Here is a 20,797-nt window from a genome sequence, read left to right on the forward strand (position 1 = left end):
AAAAATCCCCAGCAACCTAATTAACCCTTTTAAGGCTGGGGTTCCCACCAAATATGCCTAGTCATGATGGTGGTCTGTTCCCCAACCGCAACACGTGCTCTCTGCTAGTGAGAACACGCTTTGCGTGTTGAGTTCCACAGTACCACCCCCAAAAAATTCACACATCACACGTTAATTTTTGTTTAAGGTTTTTGGCATAATTTTGGCCACAACTTTATTCAAATACATCAAATGTGAGTGGTTGCTTAGGCATTGGTTTGACTATCTGTCCTTGCCCCCCAAGGACAGAGCTGGCACTTCTGGGCACCACCAGAAGCCAGCATGGGAAACAAATATTGGGGAGAAATGAGGCTGGGAACCAGTCCAACACCTCTCACCCTCATGTTCCGGTGGGGCTTGCACGGCCCAAGTCCGGCTCCACGGACAAGGACGAAAGAATGGCAAGCCCCTGGATTCCTTTAACGGAATTCCCTTTCAGCATCATTTGGAGGGGTAGGCACTTACCCCTCCAAGAACCAATTAACCAATGCCTAACCGCCATGGAGCCCTCAGCTCACCGCCAAACCACTCACAGCCCCAGCCAAGACCTCAGCTTGGCCACCACCGCACCTAACCAAACCTCATTACCAGAATCAGAGAGGTGCGTGCCATCAATTCGAAAAAAGGATGGCCTCTGAGAAGAAATCTCAGGATGAAAAATCACATCTCCACCCAGCTCCATGATCTTTTTCGACACAGCGGAGTTAATGCGTTTTCTGGCCCTCTCAATGGCGGCAGGGCAACGACTGCCCCTCCAAGCGCGGCGTTGTAGCAGCCGTGACCAAAATATTTTTGCTGTCGGGACCATTGCCCGCAGCACCTCCAAGTCCAACATAATTAGAGCACGCAGGTAAAAACAGTCCGTAGAAACCAGGTCGTTCTCACCCAGCTGCACCACAATGGCCGATGGGGGTCCTTCCCGTAGCAACTGCCTCCTGATCCGAGGCAGGAGCTCCGACCAGCGCATTCCCCGTCTGGACAGCCAAGACAACTGAATATGTGAAGGAAGGCCGAGACTTGGGCCCATTCCAGACTGCCGTGCTGCTACACCTGCCCAGTGGATGATGCTGTGCCCCACCATCCAAATGCGGACAGCCGCTAAACCTGAGATGGATAAACAAAACAACGTAAGAATCATGCTATCGAATATAACCCCTGTACACATCCGATTTCCAGCGGCCCAGTTCTTTAATCCTGTCCGCTGACAAGCCCCAATGAGCTGCCGTCGTAGCAGCCCCAATCCTAAATGAATGGGGGGCGAAATTAGATGCTGAGCCACCACCCGCCGCAATTGCCTTACGCATCACCTTCGCAAATTGCTGCCTCGATAGGGGCGACCCATCCTCATGCCGAAGCAGAGGCCCATCCCCTTGGGCACGCACTGCCATATACCTCCTGACATCTTTCACAGGGCAAGGGCCTGCTTCACCCGTAGCAGGGAGACGAAGGAGGGCACCCTTGCCCCTCTGGTCCGTCTTTGAATGCCTGATTGTGATTCTTAATTCGGCAGGGGCTAACTGTATGTCCTGAATCAAAAGGCCCCGAGTACGGCCATCCCTGTGAATTTCCATCACTATTTCCCCCACTCTTAAGGCACCAAAAAAGGCCATCGAGAAGGCGGCTGAGAACAAGCGAGCCTCATACCCTGACCAGCACACCACCCGCAGCTTTTTCCGCATTCTGCACAACATGTCAAAAGATATGGGTTGCCTGTTTGCCGGCCTGGACGGGCAAAGCCTACTCCAACCCTCCAGGGCCTTGCGAACAATATACTTCGCACAAGGATCCTTATCAAAGAACACCTTACAGAAAAATGCTATCGCGGCAGCTTGCATCCTAATCGTCCTAGCAGCCCGTCCCAATTGGAATAAATGTGCCAAATATCTTAACACCTGCGAAGATGTGGGCGGTACCCCCTTTACTTCGCTGGCAGCTTGCCGCATAAAAACTACGAAATCATCCCACACTTTTGTATACGATCTTAAAGTAGAAGGGGAAACTGATGCCGCTACTCCCTGCAAAACTAATTGCTGCCAAGGTTCCAGAGATGATCCGGGAAATATTCCGGACGTATCCGTGCCTCTGGAACCAGAAGTCTGAACCGCTCCATCTGAAAACGGGACAGAGCATCAGCAATTTCGTTAGATACCCCGGGAATAAAACGGGCTGAAAAAACTATGTTAAAACGTAAACAGTGCAACACAAAGGCCCGCAAAAGGGCCGACACCCGGGGGGAGCGTGACGACAGTTTGGCCAGCACTGTCACCACCGCCTGGTTATCAGTCCAGAAGCAGACACGACGGTTCCTGAATTCCTCGACCCACAAATGCACAGCCACTGCAATGGGAAAAAACTCGAGAAACGTTAAGTCCCGCGTAATCTCGCCTCCCTGCCAATCTTTCGGCCAATGTTTTGCACACCAGCGGCCCTTCCAGTACAGTCCAAAGCCAAGCGAGCCCGCCGCATCAGACTGCACCTGGAAGTCATTATGCAAGTTCAAAGTGTCTTGCCACAATGAGACCCCATTGAATTCCTGAAGGAATTCCAACCAGATGGAAAGATCGGCCCTCACCTCATTGGAAAGGCGCACCCGATGATGGGGTGCCTTCAGACCTGACGTGAGTCGAGCCAAGCGCGAACAAAAGGGGCGCCCCGGCGCCACCACTCTGCAGGCGAAATTCAAGTGTCCCAAAAGCGACTGGAGCTGCCTAAGAGACACCTTCCTCAAAGGGATCAACTCCTCTATTACCTTCCTCAAAGCCACCAGTTTGTCCTCTGGAAGACTGGAGGTTTGAGCCACCGTATCCAAAAGGATACCCAGGTAAGTAAGCCGTGTGGAAGGACCCTCCGTTTTGTCAGCAGCGAGGGGAACCCCCATTTCCTGAGTAAGTTCGGCAAATGCGCGCAGCAGCGCAGCGCAATCGCCGGAGTCACAATCTGAGGCCAGTAAAAAATCATCCAAATAATGAGTGACCCCGCCCAGACCAGTTTTTGATTTGAGGGCCCACTCCAAAAAAGTACTAAATGATTCAAATGCGGCACATGCAATTGAACATCCCATAGGCATAGCCTTGTCAAAATAGTACTTGCCCTCAAACTGAAAACCTAGCAGCCAAAAATCCTCTGGATGAATTGGCAAAAGGCGAAAAGCAGACTCGATATCGCATTTTGCCAATAATGCTGCATGGCCAAACTTCCGAATCATCTTGATCGCTTGATCAAGAGATGCGTACCTCACGGAGCAGAGCTCTGGGGGAATAACGTCATTGACTGACGTACCCTTAGGATGCGACAAATTATGAATCAAACGAAATTCACCTGGCGCCTTTTTTGGGACAATGCCCAGTGGGGATATATGCAAATTATGAAAAGGGGGGGCGTCAAAAGGACCAGCCATACGCCGTATGGCTACCTCCTTAGCAATCTTCTTGCGAGCCACCTGAGGTAGCTCACGAACTGATTTTTGATTAGCAGGGTTCCGAGCCACGGGGGTCATGGCTACCGGAATCCGAAAACCCAAGGAAAAACCATTATTCAAATAACATGCAGCATCCCTGTTAGGGTAAGCCTGCAGCCAAATTTGCAAAACCTGCAGGCGAACCGGTGTGTAAGCTAGAGAAGTCAATGCGCTATTTCCCTGTTCCTGGGGCAGGAGAGGGAGGGGTGGGTTTTTGGGTTTGCTGAGAACCCCCTCTTCCCCCACGAAAGGGCCGCCGGCCTGCAAAACACGCGGAAGCAGGGTGGAAGCCATTGCACCTTTCGCACGTGTGAGAAAATTTGCACCCCGGGCGCTGACAAGAGCCTTTGTTGAAATCCCAACATAACAGGCGCCGGCCCGACTTTGGAGCCCCTAGCCTAGCCTTTTGTAGCTCCGGCGCCTTTTTATCGATGAGTGGGGCCACATAAGAGGTCCACACGTCAAGATCCTTGCGATCCCAGCGGGCTGAGGGGATCTTGGCCGCGCGGCGCCTAAAATTCTCATCATATTTTATCGCGGCTTTTTCACCAGCTCTGGAAAATGCAGAGCGAACAATGGAAAGATAAACCATCAAGTGAAGAGATCTCCGCGGATAAGCTGCCATCACCACTCCAGCAAAGACTTGGAAACAATCAAGCCAGAGCTCGAAAGTTCTGTCTGCCGAGGAGGCACCAGGGCGCTTTTTGGAAGAGCTCCCCTTCTCCTGGTCCTCAGAGGGTGGGGCCAACTTAAACATGTCTACGTAACGGCCATTCAGTATCCTAGACCTTAGTTTTGATGGCAAATGCAACCCCGGAATGATATCTCTGGCAGAATTGGTGGAGACCTTAATGTCAGGTACCAATATGCCATCCCTGTATTCTTGCTCAGCGCCATACTTGGCCCGGTGCGTATTGGACCGACGCTGCCAAGCCCACTTTGGAAGCCCCGAGGCCGTTTCTCCAAAACCCCAATAAAGCTCCAACGAACTGCCTGCCTCCTCATCAGAGCTAGATGACGACGTACCGGTATCAGAAGTAGAAGAGTCATTCCTCCTCCGCTTTGCATGCTTCCGGGAAGATCTCCTGCGGCGACGCTTTCCGCCTGAAGACTTCCGAGCCGGAACTGGTAAGCTGTCCTCAATGGAAGACTCAGAATCCCGATTCGGCTGCGAAGGACCTGGGACTGACTGAGAAGAAACCACACGTGAAAAGCTGGAGACTGACTCCGCCCCAGCCGGAGGCAGCAGGATCCCACCCCGACGGGCAGAAGGCGCAGAAGGGGGCCTTCTCCCTGAGGTTCTCCGAGAGGCAAGGCCTGACCTCCGCGCCCGGCCGCGCGGAGCAGGTGAGTAATGGGACTGGGAAAATTGGGGGTCATTTCCTCCGCCTCCAACCGACAATCTCTCTCTTCCATCCTCGCTAGATGATGATAGCAATGGCGATGATGCCCCCACTGGAAGAGGCAGCCCAGCTGATGTAGATGGCTGACTGGAGCATTGTTGCAGGAAACCGTCCATTTGAGCTGCAAAGCGAGTCAAGGCTGCTGGGTCGCCAGCCATGCTGGCCACCAAGGACTGCACCCGCCCCACTGGCTGTCTCGGAGCAGGTGAGCGCAGCGCCTGAGATGGGCCTCTAATAGGCCGTTTCGCAGTAGAGGATAGGCCAGGGCGAGCTGCATCCTTCTTTGGAGCCATGCCTGCTATAATGGGAACAAGTGAAAACAAGATTAAATTCACCAGAAACAATTGCAATTACAATTGCTATAAACTGCAGAGGAGAATGGTAATAACCAAACCCCTTCTAAATGAAAGCACCTTTGCTGTTGTTCCCACTAACAGCTCCTTCAATGATCAATAGCCAATAATTAGATAATACCCAGTTGATTATTCAACAATTGCCAACAAATAAAGGAACAAATCAAACTATAAGCAAGCACCAAATTGTAAATGTTATGCAACGCCTAACGGCGGCCCGCAGGGGGGGAAGGCAGCCAGTACAGGCCCCAATTAAAATGAGGTGCCCCCTCAATTGAGCAACCTGTGAAACAAAAGGCCTAATAATATCAATTCAATTAAGCAAGCTAAAACAAACTTCTATTATTAGTATTATTGTAAGTAAATGCAATGTTCAGGCCAGCCAGCAGGTGGAGCTGGTAGGCCTAGCCAGAGGGGGAAGGAAAAAAAAAAAAAAAAAATTAAAGAAGCTGCAATACCAGCCAGGCCACTGGGGGAGCTCGCGAGCAAGAAGTTGCAATAGCTCCCGCTGGCCACCAGAGGGCGCACAGGCAATTGGGAGGTAATCAGCACTCCTAAACGCACCACGTAAAAATTGGAGGGCTGCAGTGACACAGCAAGATCAAAGCGGCAAGTAAAGGCCGCGCCGAGGCCCAGAAGGCCCGCGCGGGCCTCCCGCGCACCTCCGCTACTCCCGCAGCGCCTCTGCCTGGCCGCACGCCCTCAAATAGGCCAGCAAAGCAGGCGCTAGCCGCGGCAGCAGCCGACCCTGTTTACTTTTTTTTTTTATTCTTCCACCCAGCGATCCGGGACGTCGGGAGCGAAACGGCAGCCGCGACGGATCCGGAGCTGAAGGGACGTCCAGGTAAGGCCTAAGCGCACTGTACGGGGGGGGTTGGGGGGGTGTAGGCGGGATGGGAGGGGAACCCGGCCTCGACCGCAGCTGCGGAGCCGCGGGAGAGCGGGAGGAAACAACCGCAGCAAGAGCCTGGGGTCGTGAGGCGGATGCCGAGTCCTACAGGCTCAGGCAATGGCGGCGGACCCCTACCCACCCCAAGAACTACGGGGCCCCAAACCAATCTATTCTGGGCACCGGCAGGGAAGGCAGAGCCTCCCCCGGCTGGGGGGGGGGATCCCACCCACAGCCTTCTTATAAGTAGGGGTCTTATTAAGAGGGGTAAAAGAAACGGAGCAACACAAGCGGTAGGAAGAAAGCAAAGGAGAAGGACAAGGGCAGAGAATGAGAGAAGAGGGGATAAAGAAGGAAAATGGGGAAGGAATTAGATAATAAGGCCAAATACAACCGATTCAGGTACAGGCTGCTCCTTGATCCGTTGCAAACGACCAAGAGGCCGTCCTAACCTCTGGCTCCTATATTTATAACCTCTGACCCCTCCTCCAAATTGGCAACACTCAAAAATCCCCAGCAACCTAATTAACCCTTTTAAGGCTGGGGTTCCCACCAAATATGCCTAGTCATGATGGTGGTCTGTTCCCCAACCGCAACACGTGCTCTCTGCTAGTGAGAACACGCTATATCACAGCGGCCAAATCAGATATATAAAGGAATGGGTGAAGCTGGCAACAGGTTCATTACTTCCAAAAGCTGTCCGAAAGCACTCCTGGCCGCTGAAGAGACCTGGGCATTTAGGCTGCAAACTTCTATCTTCAGAGGGAATGTTACTCCATCTAGGACTGGCAGAATTAGGTGAAAGCGTAACTAAAACGCCTATGTTCATGAAAACAACACACAAAAATGCATTGCAACTCAGAAAATTGCTTGCAATATTAATCAAAACTGCACACAAAATGTGTATCTTTGGAGAAATGTGAAGTAATGTGATGAATTTTAATGAAGAAAGTTTTTTTCCCCATGCAAAGTGCAGTACTGCAGAAATGTGGAGACCATAATTCTGCATACTTTCCAAGTGTCCCTATTTTCCAGGGACATATTGTTACATGGACAAAGTTTATATAATTCTTACTGCAGTTCCTCTTGAAGCAAACTGTTGCAGACTACAGACTCTGGGCCTTTTAGGTATTTCCTGACTCCCCCTCTCTCCTCTACCCCAGCTTACTCTCTCAGTTGTGAAATCTTGATCACAACTCTGTGACATTTAAATGGGCCAATCTATTGTATTACTATAGCCATCTAACTGAGATAATCAACGGGGTCTGATGTACTTGTCAAGAGACTTATTTCAGATTTCGGATACCAAAGGAGGCGTATGTTCTGTGCCCACCTGGTGCACATCTGAGAGTGAGGGAGATATGGGGAAGAGCCTCAGAAAGGATATTTCAGAAAGGGAGGGGGAGGCTCCTTCAAAAGGTGCTTTTGCCAAGAACTTCAAGACAGTCTCTATGTCTTAAAACTACAGATAAATCTGGAGCAGCCTCTCCCCTATTTAAACAAGGGGGCAGATGGCAACAGAGTTGTGACTTTTTTGGTCATGGACCATTTGTGATAGCTCCACATCTCTCATGTGGAGATAAATGGTCTGGGGATAAATGATAATGCCAAATTGCCAATGGTAAGCAAGCCTAGGACTGATCACTGCCCAAATGGAAGTCAGCCTTGAAAACCCATAAAGATCCATGGTTGAAGAAAGCTGGGACACAAAAATGCTAAACCAATGTACTAAATAATGTTGATGTATAAATATACTAAATAATAATACTGGCAAGGATGCTACATAAATTCCACTGGAGGAATGATCTGAAATCAACATGGCATTTCACATTGACTGATATTTAACAATTATTTTACCTTCAAGTTGGTTTTGGCAATGTTATTTACTGTGGTCATAAGTTTTAGTTATGGAGTAACTTCAGAAAGTAATGAGACATTTGGGAATGCACCCAATGGGAAGACAAAAAGCAGAGTACTAAAATAAAATCTAGCCCATTGTTTCCTATATAAAAACTCCCATTGAAAATTAGTTACATCTCTATTAATTTACTCAGGCGCCATCTGTGTGGTTTGCTTGGCACTTAAAAAATAATAATAATCCTGATTCTCCAGTGCTAATTCTTCTAAGAGTGCTCGAACTATTAGTGCATTAAAAGGTAATGTAAATTGTATTAATGAATAGGACTACCGTATTTCAAACCAGGATTTCTACCAAGTTATTTCTTTTCTAGTTTTGCTTACAGTTAAATTCTACCTATGTTTTCTTTTTTAAACAACAACACCACAGTTTTAACCAATTTGATGCAACTAGCTAATACATAAAGTATGGATAGTACTATTGAAATAGATAATATAAAGAAGTAGAATTTCTTCAGTGGCTTTTGATTTCAAGGAGTTTTAAGAAGGTAATGAATTTTCTTACACAATTTATTCTTTATAATAATTATACATCATAATACATGTTTTATACATTTATATCAATTTTGTTCCATATATAATGTGCAAAATACTATTCTCTCCCTCACTCTCCTAGAAACAACAGTAACTAGTCATTAGTATTATAATAAAATTATTGATGTTTCCATTGGCTGTGTAATTTTCTTACTAGGGGGCTGCAACCACTGGTAGTCACAGTCTAAGTACTAAAAGACCAGTTAAAATTAATAGAAATGGCTATGCAAGGTTTGCTCATTTCTGTTTTTCTGACTGTATGGGGAAGGGAGAAATGAAAATGTTGTGGATAAAATGTTCACCATGTTATTTTCTTGTTCTGTTTCGCAAGACATATATTTGCATCATAAATTTTCCTTAAAAGTTTACATTGTGGAAAGGAAACATGTGTCCTTTTACCCTCTAAATGGCCACCCATGAAATAATAATAATCTAATAATAATAATCAGACCTTCCAAATCTCTATATTTTCCAAGGACAGTCCTGGATTTACAGAAGGCATCCTAGTTTTTAATTTGGTCCCAGAATGTCCCACTTTTCCTTAGGGCATCCCTATTTCATTGGAGAAATGTTGGAGGGTATGGAGTTATGGGACCCCTGAGCCAATGTGATAAGTAACTGTACAGACTTTAGGAGAAATCTGAAGGCAGCCTTGTGTAGGGAAGTTTTTTTAATGCTTAAAGTTTTATTAAGTTTACATATATACTGGAAGTTGCCCAGAGTGGCTTGGTCAACACAGTCAGGTGTGCAGAGTAGAATTCTTCTTCCTCTTCTTCTTCTTCTTCTTCTTCTTCTTCTTCTTCTTCTTCTTCTTCTTTTTCTTGACTAGGACAGCCCTATTTTAATCAGAGAAATGGAGAGTATGATAATTTAAGACAGTTCAGTGGTTGGAGTCTCTTACTTGAGTATAAGAGACGTTTACTGAGGCAAAGTAGAGGTATAGGCTCAGCAATAGGCAGTGAGTCACAGAAGCCTTTGCACTCTAGCCAGGTGACAGGAAAGGTGAGAGTAGGTAGCCTAGAAAGAATAGTTCAGCCCTGCAGAGTCCAAGATCGGGGCAAAGAGTGCAGAACTGAAAAGAAGCAACCGAGTTGTCACAACAGGTCGGGCTAGATGAGCTTGGTGGCAAACTCTTTTGAGTGTGCAGACCCTTGCTGTGTCAGGGGAGGGGTACGTCCATAGACTAGTTCCTGCACACACACTCACACTCCTCTCTATCATCTGTCTAGGCAAGCAAGAGACATGATCAGACTTCAAATGCATATTTCAGCCATGCAAATGTACTTAAAGGTTGAAAACAGAGTTGCTGAGTGTTGCAGCCTTGAAAGAAAAGAAAGGCAGGGGGGGGGCAGAGACCCAGAGGGTTGCATTCAACTCCTGGATCTGAGGGTTCCATACTCTTCTATGTTTCTTCATGCCAAGAGTCTAGTAATCAACTCCTTAATTTGTGAATGGCATTGTTTAGTTTCCAAACTGATAAGTCACTCATCTACCTAAATTCACTATTACAGAGAATTCTGGCCCTTGAAAGTTATGGACCAAAGTCATATTTATAGTATTATGTAGAAGGATTACTCTGTTTCTAAAGATGCAAAATAGGAGAAAATTCCATTGGAAAAGGCACTACCTTCCTTTCCATCAATAAAATAAAAAGTACGTAATATATAAATACATCAGTGCTTTTATATTTTGGCTCTTTTTATATGTTTTTATCATTCTGTTTTACTGTTTTTATGTTATCCTTTTTAACACTTAGGGATTAAACAAAATTAAGTTGCTTAGAAATGATGGTAAATAAATGAATAAAATAATTAACTCAACCATAACAATTCTAGACACAAAATAACATTGTAAATATTCCCTGGGATCTCCACATCTCAGGCATTTTGTGTCAGCCCACATTAATACACTCATCTGAGATTTAGATGTTTTTTATGCTCACAAATTTTCCTATATGGTCACATTTAATCTCACAGTCTGATGCCTTATTGCTTCATCTTCTGTTACATAAACTAGGCATCTGAAAAAATGGATATGCCCAGTAAATAACAAATAAATTTGTTCAACTGTATTCTAATCTATTTCAAAACTATTTAAACATCATTATTTATCTCTCCCCGTCCCCGTCTTACCAGCCTTTATGCAGGAAGTAGGAGAAAATGAGACCGCAGTGACTGAATTTGTTCTCATTGGATGGTCGGGCCGCCCCAAGGCAAGGATGGGTTTAATGGTGTTCATGATAATTGCATATTTGATTACAGTTGTTGGAAATGGACTCATTGTGGTGGTGGTCATAGCTGATCCCCGGCTCCACAACCCCATGTATTTTTTCCTGTGCAATTTGTCCCTCCTTGATCTGTGCATGTCATCATCTGGAGTCCCCCAGTCTATAGCCAACTGCATGGTGGACAGACCTGTCATATCTTTTCCTTTATGCCTCACCCAACTCTACACTGGCCTTTTCTTTGGCACAACCGAATGCTTCCTTCTTGCTGTCATGGCTTATGATCGATTCATTGCCATCTCCAACCCACTACGCTACATGGTCATAATGAACAATACAGTTTGCACCGTCTTGGCTTCTGTGACTTGGTTTAGTGCCTTTATGCTAACAGTAGTCCCCTGCCTTGCAAAGCCAGCTAGATTCTGTGGAAACAATGAGGTGGACCATTTATCGTGTGAATTTAAAGCTGTTTTCAAACTCATTTGTACAGATACCTCTATGAGCCAAATAAGCATATTCTTCACTAGCACTGTGACACTGGTTCTGCCCCTTGGCTTCATCCTTTTTTCTTACATGCGTATCCTTGCAGCTATCCTGAGGATGAAATCAGGAGGCAGGATAAAGGCATTTTCCACCTGTGGGTCCCACCTGGCTGTGGTTTGCATGTTCTATGGCACATGCATATTTACATACCTCCTCCCTCAAAATAAGAACACGCGTTTAGTTGACAAAATAATTTCTGCATTTTATGGAGTGCTGACGCCCATGTTTAATCCTTTAATTTATACACTCAGAAACCAGGAAGTGTTGGGAGCATTGAAGAAGCTTCTGTTTACAAAAAGCTTATAGGTAACTAATTACACTTTTAAAATAACTTATTCTGTGTGTAGATGTCTTATCTGTAACTGAAATCTGTTATCTGAAAAGTGTTGTGTCTGTTGTACATATCCATCCCAATTTCCAGTCTAGAAATTTAAAATGGTTCTTTTAAATAGTACCTCTATGTAGAACACTAACTGTGGTAGGAAATGAAATGTTCATCTTAATTTCTACTCACATTGTCATTTGGGGCTGAGGCAACTCTTAAACATGCAAATCTTCCACAACATTTGCAGCTAGAAGTGGTGAAGTGCCAGTTAAACCTATTAAATGTGTGAACTGGTTATTGTTGTTGTTGTTTAGTCGTGTCCGACTCTTCGTGACCCCATGGACCAGAGCACGCCAGGCACTCCTGTCTTCCACTGCCTCCCGCAGTTTGGTCAGACTCATGTTGGTAGCTTCGAGAACACTGTCCAACCATCTCGTCCTCTGCCGTCCCCTTCTCATTGTGCCCTCCATCTTTCCCAGCATCAGGGTCTTTTCCAGGGAGTCTTCTCTTCTCATGAGGTGGCCAAAGTATTGGAGCCTCAGCTTCACGATCTGTCCTTCCAGTGAGCACTCAGGGCTGATTTCCTTAAGAATGGATACGTTTGATCTTCTTGCAGTCCATGGGACTCTCAAGAGTCTCCTCCAGCACCATAATTCAAAAGCATCAATTCTTTGGCGATCAGCCTTCTTTATGGTCCAGCTCTCACTTCCATACATCACTACTGGGAAAACCATGTATACGGACCTTTGTTGGTAAGGTGATGTCTCTGCTTTTTAAGATGCTGAAACTGGTTATTAGAACTGAACTGGTTATTAGAACCCCTGAATATTCAGTCACTTCAATAGTTTGCATTGAATGGTTTATAACATATATTTGTAATATGTGATTCAGTATGTTTTTATTTGCTCTGCTCCACTTAGAGATGTTGAATATATTAATTGGTATAGAAATAATAATTATATAATAATTATATTATATGCAGCCATCTGACTGAAACTGTGTGCAACAATATTTTCATTTTACCAAGCTGGTGCACCATTCCTGACAATAGATGTCATTGCCCAATATTCTATTATAACAATATTATAAAATATATGGTTTCAGAGCATTACAGTAGTAGTACAGGAAGTTCATAGCCTTTCCTTGCTTCAAAAATGGGGATGTCAGAAATGCACCTCTTGAAACCGAAGTTGCATTTTAGCAACAGAGAGAGGCTTTTAACTTAGGACTTCTCCTCCTTGTATACTAGTGGGTTTATTCTAATGGAAAGGATCATGACAATATTTCTATCAATAACCTAAGAATTTTCCTCCCCCAGTGTTTGCAAATAGTCTTCTATCTGTATAAGCCTCTTTCAAATTAAACACACACACCTCAATAGCCTAAAATGCCCTACCTTTTACTTTCTAGCTATTCTGGCTTCACCTTTCTGGCTATTCATTATTCTAAAGATGAATTGACTAAGAACATATAAAATTAGTGCTGTGCCAAAATTTTCTCCAGTATCTTAAAAACCATTTTAAAACCATTCATCATCAACTGATGGGGGGGAGGTATTCAAAAACTATCAAAGGCGAAAGCAAATTCCAGTGAAATTATCATGGGCAGTGCAGGGGACAGGGGTTGGTTGTGTTCAATTATTTTCAAAGAGGCCAAAGGGGACTAGTGAGTGTCCTTCCTACAAATCAATTTCACAGTTGTCTGGATTCTGTTTTGTAGAAAAGCATCACTGTTAGGATATGAGACCATTTTTTTATGTTTTTGTAGTTCTGGAGACAAGTGGAGAGCATTTCAACAAGCTGTCCCAGCCAGAGTATACTTGAGACTTATGTGGAAGGCAATTTAATCAGCATCAACACCTGCAGCCTCCCAGAAGCTCCTGCCTCCTGAAAAACTAGCCAAGTTTTCTTGTATGTGTCTGGTTGCTCTCCATCGTAATTCTTTTATTTTTTTGAAAGTAGATGGTTGCATCTTAAAGAAATCAATGTGGATATAAATAAATGCAGAGAGAGGAGGAGGAGGAGGACTTCCGTTAAGAACCATATACACTGAGGTCAGGCTATCAGCAATTCATAGCTACCTTTCCCAGTTTCCCAATTGGGCTCTGCATCATTGGGATAATTCCTCCCAATGCAGCTTTTTCACAGCAGGAAACCCAGGTAGCAAGGAAGGCTGTAGAACTCTGAAGAAATGTTTCATGGAAAGAAATAAGAAACACACAGCCCCCCCCCCACCAGCCACTTCACAGTGATAAAGGAAGCTCAGAACCACACCAGAATCCACTGGAATCCAGTGTCCCAAGAAAGAGATAGGAAAATGGAAGCCCCTTTTACAGGGGAACAAAACTTTTGAGAAAAGTGGAGAATAGGCTTTGGCACAGCACTACATAGAAATTCTGCAATGGTCTCATGCTGTTAAGAAGAATATATTACTAGTTGGAGAGTTAAGCAAACAAGACTCTCTCATTGAAATCAGAACAGTTACAGATTTGAATACATTTCCCCATATGCATACTAAGAAATTTTCTGTCATCCTCATCTTTATGGTGACTCAGCTCTTTGAATGATGAGCAGATTTTTAAAATAGATAGGAAAAAGAGGTAAAAATACACAAATTTTTACCTAATAGAGGTAAAAGCCTGTTTCTATGTATATGGCAGAGCTCTGGATTGGGTTGAATATGAGTGTAATGTGGAAAGCCAAAGCATCAGCCTGACAGAACTGAGAAAAAGAAAGAGTGGGAAGAAATCTCTATAATATTTTTTTTATGCATTAGAATTGAAGAGAAACTAAATTTACACTCAAACTTTAATGCTTTAATGTATCTAATCATAAATACACTCTACATCACCACCATCATCATCATCACCACCACCACCATCATCATCAGATATGGGACTAAATAGTCCCCCAGAACTGACTGGGATTGCACTTGTTAAAGACCTTCTGTATCACAGTAATAGGGCTCTGCATCAGGCTAAGAAGACTGATAATCTCTGTGATATGTATCAGTTTTATTCTTAGATGAATTGTGATGGAACTACAATGCAAACAACAATAAACAATAAAAAACAATAATAGGAGTAAGTCTCTCCTTGACCCATCCAGTCCCCCTTTCCCAAATACCCGCTTTAGGGACTTATACTGGTGTGAGTTATACCAGGGGAGCCCTGAAGTGAGACATGTACTCTCATGTATCTCTGGTTCACCTGGGAGGTAAGGAACTTACACTGAGCTATCCATGGCTGAGCCCTGACCTACCCAAGAAAGTACAAGATTAGCCAAATCCAAATTCTTTTGCCCTGGTTGATCCTGGGTCTGGTTTGTGCTGTAAACATGGATCTTTCATTTCTACTATAAAATAATGCTACAGCCACTATTAGATTGCATGATCTACATAGAAATACCAAATAAGTTTTAGTAATCTCCCTGTCAAGCATTTTACACATAATTTTGCAAATGCAGTAGGCATAGTAAATGTATTTCCTTATTTTTCCATTTGACTCTTTCTGCTTAATAACTATGACTGCAAATGGACTTGTTGCCTAATGTACCATTTCCTTTGCTACTGGCCCATACTTGATATCTATTTTTATTGCATCTTCATTCCCACAAGCTATTGCCAACTGCTTGTTTTCACTTTTCTGCCTATTCATTGCTCTGCTATCACATGATAGGCAAAATAATAATAATGTGTTAGCCCTAGTATTATTATTATTTTTTGAGGTCTAGCCCCGGATTATGTGTGGCAATAATTAAGAACACTGCTAGCACTTGTGCTAAGGGTCTTTCCTTCATGCATAAATTGTTGTCATTTGCCCACAGGGATTCCAGGCTAAATGCCATATTCTTTTTTCGATGAGGGGGGATCATGGCCTAGAGACAATGTGGCAGAATGATTCAACAATTGAGCTATGAAATTAATTAAAGATTACAGCCCTAAAAATAATCATTAATTTTCTGATAGAATAAACAAATTGCTTCCAGTAGCACCTTAGAGACCAACCCAGCTAAGTTTGTTATTGGTATGGGCTTTTGTGTGCATGCACACTTCTTCAGATACACTGAAATAGAAGTCACCAGACCCTTATATATAGTGAGAGAGAGGCGAGGGGTATTACTCAGAAGGGTGGTGGGAATGGGTGATTGGCTGATAGGTGTGGTAAACCTGTTGACGACTCTTAATGACATAAATGGACATAAATTTGACATCAGGAATCACAAGACAGAGAAACCATTAAGAGAACACTTCAGTCTCCCAGGACATTCTATACAAGATCTCAAAGTAGCTGTCATATTACAAAAGAATTTCAGAAATAGACTGGAAAGAGAAGTTGCTGAATTGCAACTTATTAGTAAAGGTAAAGGGACCCCTGTCCATTAGGTCTAGTCGTGGCCGCCTCTGAGGTTGCGGCACTCATCTTGCTTTATTGGCCAAGGGAGCCGGCGTACAGCTTCTGAGTCATGTAGCCAGCATGACTAAGCCACTGATAGCTGATAGGTGTGGTAAACCTGTTGACAACTGTTAACAACTGCAATTGGTTTTACAGGAAAAAGCAAGGGGTGAGATGGCTAAAGATAACTTTTGTCAGCATCGCCCTTGAGCCAGTGTACCAACTGGACTCATGCACTACAGCCCCAACTGGGCTAGGCGAGCTGGGTAGCACTGCCAGAGACCTCCTTTCCCACAGGAACAGGTCACAGTGCTGTGGACTCACAGCTTGGAGCTGAGAGCACCGGATTCACTGTCTCAATAATACAGTCGTTGCGCAGCAGCGTTTTGCAGAGTCTTGCAGAGTATAAACCACTCGGAGAGCAGCTCTGTAAAATATCCTCCTTTATTCTATAACTACAGCTATGATACAAACTATATACAGAGCTAAATATTCTGAGCATAAATCAATGCTATACTCTGAGTGCCTGCAGCTGCTCTTAGCAGCAATCTTATCTATAAACACGATCTCTTGCACTCTCTCTCCGACACACTGACTGACTCTCTCACACACACAGATTCACTCACTTGACTAATTAAGTAGAGAGAAGTACATTGCTCCTCCTCTGTAGATTCAGCAGAGACCTCAGGAGATTCTCAGGAGATTCTTGGGTATGGGAGGGGTGAAATCTCCTCAACTTTATCATGTATAATGAGATAAGAATCAGATGCCTCTATTCAGACCAGGTCTCTTCATGGTTTTAAGTTTGGTAATAAGTTGCAGGGATGCGGGTGGCACTGTGGTTCCACAAAGCCAAGGACTTGCCAATCAGAAGGTCGGCGGTTCAAATCCCCGCGATGGGGTGATCTCCTGTTGCTCAGTCCCTGCTCCTGCCAATCTAGCAGTTTGAAAGCATGTCAAAGTGCAAGTAGATAAATAGGTACCGCTCCGGCGGGAAGGTAAACGGCATTTCCGTGCGCTGCTCTGGTTCGCCAGAAGCGGCTTAGTCATGCTGGCTACATGACTCAGAAGCTGTACGCCAACTCCCTCAGCCAATAAAGCGAGATAAGTGCCGCAACCTCAGAGGCGGCCATGACTAGACCTAATGGACAGGGGTCCCTTTACCTTTACTAATAAGTTGCAATTCAGCAACTTCTCTTTCCAGTCTATTTCTGAAATTCTTTTGTAATATGACAGCTACTTTGAGATCTTGTATAGAATGTCCTGGGAGACTGAAATGTTCTCTTACTGGTTTCTCTGTCTTGTGATTCCTGATGTCAGATTTATGTCCATTTATGTCATTAAGAGTCGTCAACAGGTTTACCACACCTATCAGCCAATCACCCATTCCCACCACCCTTCTGAGTAATACCCCTCGCCTCTCTCTCACTATATATAAGGGTCTGGTGGCTTCTGTTTCAGTGTATCTGAAGAAGTGTGCATGCACATGAAAGCTCATACTAATAACAAACTTAGTTGGTCTCTAAGGTGCTACTGGAATGATTTTTTATTATTATTTTGTTTCGACTACTGCAGACCAACACGGCTACCTACCTGTTTCTGATAGAATATTGTGTGTGTGTGTTTATAGTACAATAATTATTACACATGATGAAAGATGCAAGGCATATCATATACTGATCAAGAGTACCAAAGATTCATGTTAAGCTCCTATAGCTGGTCAGACTGCTTAGTTCCTGAGGTCATCACATGGTTTTCCATATACCTGTTTCGTCCTTGTTGGACAGAATGAGACTTGATTGAAATTTGAAAGTGCTTGCCAATGTGTGTGTGTGCAACTCATTCACACACATGGCACACATGCACAAGAAAGATCACTGATCCAGAGCCAGACAGATATGACACTTTTTCCCCAGACCTAAAAATATTTAACAATAAGCTTAAATCAAATTGAAGGAGGGCAAGAACAGACCCTCTATGTGTCTCTATTTTCCAGGAACATCCCTGATTTAGAAAAGCTATCCTGGTTTCTGATGTTATCCCAAAATGTCCTACTTTTCCTTAGGATGTCACTATTTACATTGGAGAAATGTTGGAGGGTATGGAGTTATCCGACCCCCCAAGCCATCTGAAGGCAATGCTGTATAAGGGAAGTTTTTTTAATGTTTAATGTTTTATGATGTTTTTATGAATGTTGGAAGCTGCCGAGAGTAGCTAGGGCAGCTCAGTAAGATGTGTGGGTTATAAATATTAAAATTATCATTATGGAATGGGAGGTCCCTATTTTCATCAGATAAATGTTGGAGGGTATGCAAGAATGTGTTGGTGGCAGCATAAAGCACAGTGTTACCTAATTATCTAACTAACACTCAAAGTTGAAAAATAAAACAGGCAGTGTAAACAAGAGTTACGGTGCAAGGGATTGACTTTTATAATAGAATAGAACTGGGTTTATTTATATATAAACACACTTGACTTCTACAAGAAGTTAAAATGCAAAAACAGAGCAAATTTCACAGCAGCATTTCCAAGCATTTGGGTGGGCTTGTCTAATCAAGAATGTTTTTAGTAGGCCCCTAAAAGGATGCACTAAAGGGTCCTGCTTGATATTAATAGGCAGGAAGTTAAGATTAAGCAAAACACAACCCTCAACTCCACAACTCTTGCAGTATTGCAGCTCCTGCACACAGGAAGGAGAGATCTACAAGAAACCAAGTGTCAATCTTATAGGACCTTTAGATGAAATAAGTTGCTGAATGATAACCTGTTTTTCTTCTTCCAGAAAGGTATACTATTGACTTAGTGTTGCTTTATACAGGGAGTGACTATTGGAACATATGCAGAAACAATAACAGGGAATGCAGGGCAAATACTATAGAGCAAATACTATAGTAGAAGTGGTGGTGTACACTGCAAATATATTAACAATGCCAAGCTGCAATCGCAACTGATAGTATAGTTACAAAACAAACGAGAATAAATTACATCACTGCTAACGTCACAACAAACAGAATTGCAGGGAAATACATTTTTGAAGAATTCTGGATGGTGAACATTCATTTAAAGGGCCTGCAATATTGCTGAATCTAAAATGAAATCTGGTGAAAACAAAACATTCAAAATTAGGTGATTTACAGGGGGAACATCCAAATAAAAAAGCTATGTATCTATTTAATATGTCATGTCTGGTTTTTTCTTACCTATCAGTTTTTTCAATGCTCCCAAGACTTCTTGGTTTCTGAGTGTATAAATTAAAGGATTAAACATGGGAGTCAGCACTGAATTAAATGGCGATATTATTTTATCTATCTCATGTGTCCCTGCATTTTGTGGAAGGAGGTAAGTGAATATAGCTGTGCCATAGTACATGATCACTACAGTCAGATGGGAACCACAGGTGGAGAAAGCCTTTGTCCTACCTCCTTCTGAGTGGATCCTAAGGATGGTCACAAGAATGCGCATGTAGGAAAAAAGGATGAAGCCCAGAGGGAGAACCAGTGTCAAAGTGCTAGTGAAGTACATGCTTATCTGGCTTGAAGAGGACTCTGCACAAATGAGCTTAATAATAGATTTAACTTCACATCCTATATGGTCAACCTCATTGTTTCCACAGAATCGAATGGGATTAGTAATAGATGGAATCACAGTAATCATAAAGGAAGCGGTCCATGTTGCAGTGGCGAGGAGGATGCACACTGTTCTGTTCATAATCATGGTGTAGCGCAGTGGATTGGAAATGGCAACATAACGATCATAAGCCATGACAGCCAGAAGGAAACATTCTGTTGTACCAAACAGAAGAAGAGAATACATCTGTGCATAGCACAAAGGAAGAAGCATTACAGGTCTGTCCACTAAGCAATTAGCTATCGATTGTGGGATTGCTGTTGTTGTGAGGCAGAGGTCAAGGATGGCCAAATTGCAGAGGAAGAAATACATGGGATTATGAAGCTTTGGATCGTGTATGACTACCAAGATAATAAGTCCATTTCCAATAACTATTATTGAATAGGAAATGATCAAAAAGGTCATTAAAGCCATTCTTGATTTGGGTCGATCTGACCACCCAGTGAGAATAAATTCAGTCACTTCTGTCTCATTTTCTCCCGCTTGCTGCATGAAGATGGATCTGAAAGTTTACAGTATGTTATATATTATATATTAGCACATTTAAATACATTTAATTAGAACCAACTATTGTGTACCATGGTTGGTCTATTTTGGAAAAGTAGTTCATGCACAAGCAGCAGGTGCTGCTGTAGATTTCCTGCACTGCATCATATGAAGAAGTATCTGAAGAAGTGTGCATGAACACGAAAGCTCATACCAAGAACTAACTTAGTTGGTCTTTAAGGTGCTACTGGAAGGAATTTTTTTTGTTTTGACTATGGCAGACCAACACGGCTACCTATCTGTAACTGGAACTATGGAAGGCACCACATTGAGCCACATGAAATGGAAGTCCAGTATCTGAAGAAGTGTGCATGCACACGAAAGCTCATACCAAGAACTAACTTAGTTGGTCTTTAAGGTGCTACTGGAAGGAATTTTTTTTGTTTTGCATCATATGAGATTGCATGATAGGTTGCCTCTCAAATCCCCACTTAAAAACAATAAACTGGGAGAAGATTCTAGACTAACCTTCCAGCTGATATGCAAGGCTAAAAGTTGCAACTGTGTCTAACACTCATTCTTTTCATTGAGCCTATAAAATCTTTCA

At 43.6% G+C, this 20,797-nt stretch overlaps 3 protein-coding genes across 3 annotated transcripts; 1 reads left to right on the plus strand and 2 right to left on the minus strand.

Moving 5' to 3' along the window:
- Nucleotides 1–53: 53 nt before the first annotated feature.
- LOC310830535 (uncharacterized protein) lies at nucleotides 54–5,192 on the minus strand (the record flags this gene model as incomplete). The annotated part of the gene is made up of 2 exons (XM_083710315.1): nucleotides 54–1,143; nucleotides 4,523–5,192. The coding sequence occupies 2 exons, from the start codon at nucleotides 5,190–5,192 to the stop codon at nucleotides 569–571; spliced, it is 1,245 nt and encodes a 414-aa protein (XP_083566441.1). The 3' UTR covers nucleotides 54–568.
- Nucleotides 5,193–10,732: 5,540 nt separating this feature from the next.
- On the plus strand, nucleotides 10,733–11,665 carry LOC310830536 (olfactory receptor 13H1-like; the record flags this gene model as incomplete). The annotated part of the gene is made up of 1 exon (XM_083710316.1): nucleotides 10,733–11,665. One exon carries the CDS (start codon nucleotides 10,733–10,735, stop codon nucleotides 11,663–11,665), a length of 933 nt encoding a protein of 310 aa, XP_083566442.1.
- Nucleotides 11,666–19,248: 7,583 nt separating this feature from the next.
- Nucleotides 19,249–20,196, minus strand: LOC310830537 (olfactory receptor 13H1-like; the record flags this gene model as incomplete). Its single annotated transcript, XM_083710317.1, has 1 exon — nucleotides 19,249–20,196. The coding sequence occupies one exon, from the start codon at nucleotides 20,194–20,196 to the stop codon at nucleotides 19,249–19,251; it is 948 nt and encodes a 315-aa protein (XP_083566443.1).
- Nucleotides 20,197–20,797: the final 601 nt, after the last annotated feature.

Source organism: Podarcis gaigeae, assembly GCF_964106915.1.
Source record: "Podarcis gaigeae genome assembly, chromosome: 13".
Lineage (NCBI taxonomy): Eukaryota > Metazoa > Chordata > Lepidosauria > Squamata > Lacertidae > Podarcis > Podarcis gaigeae.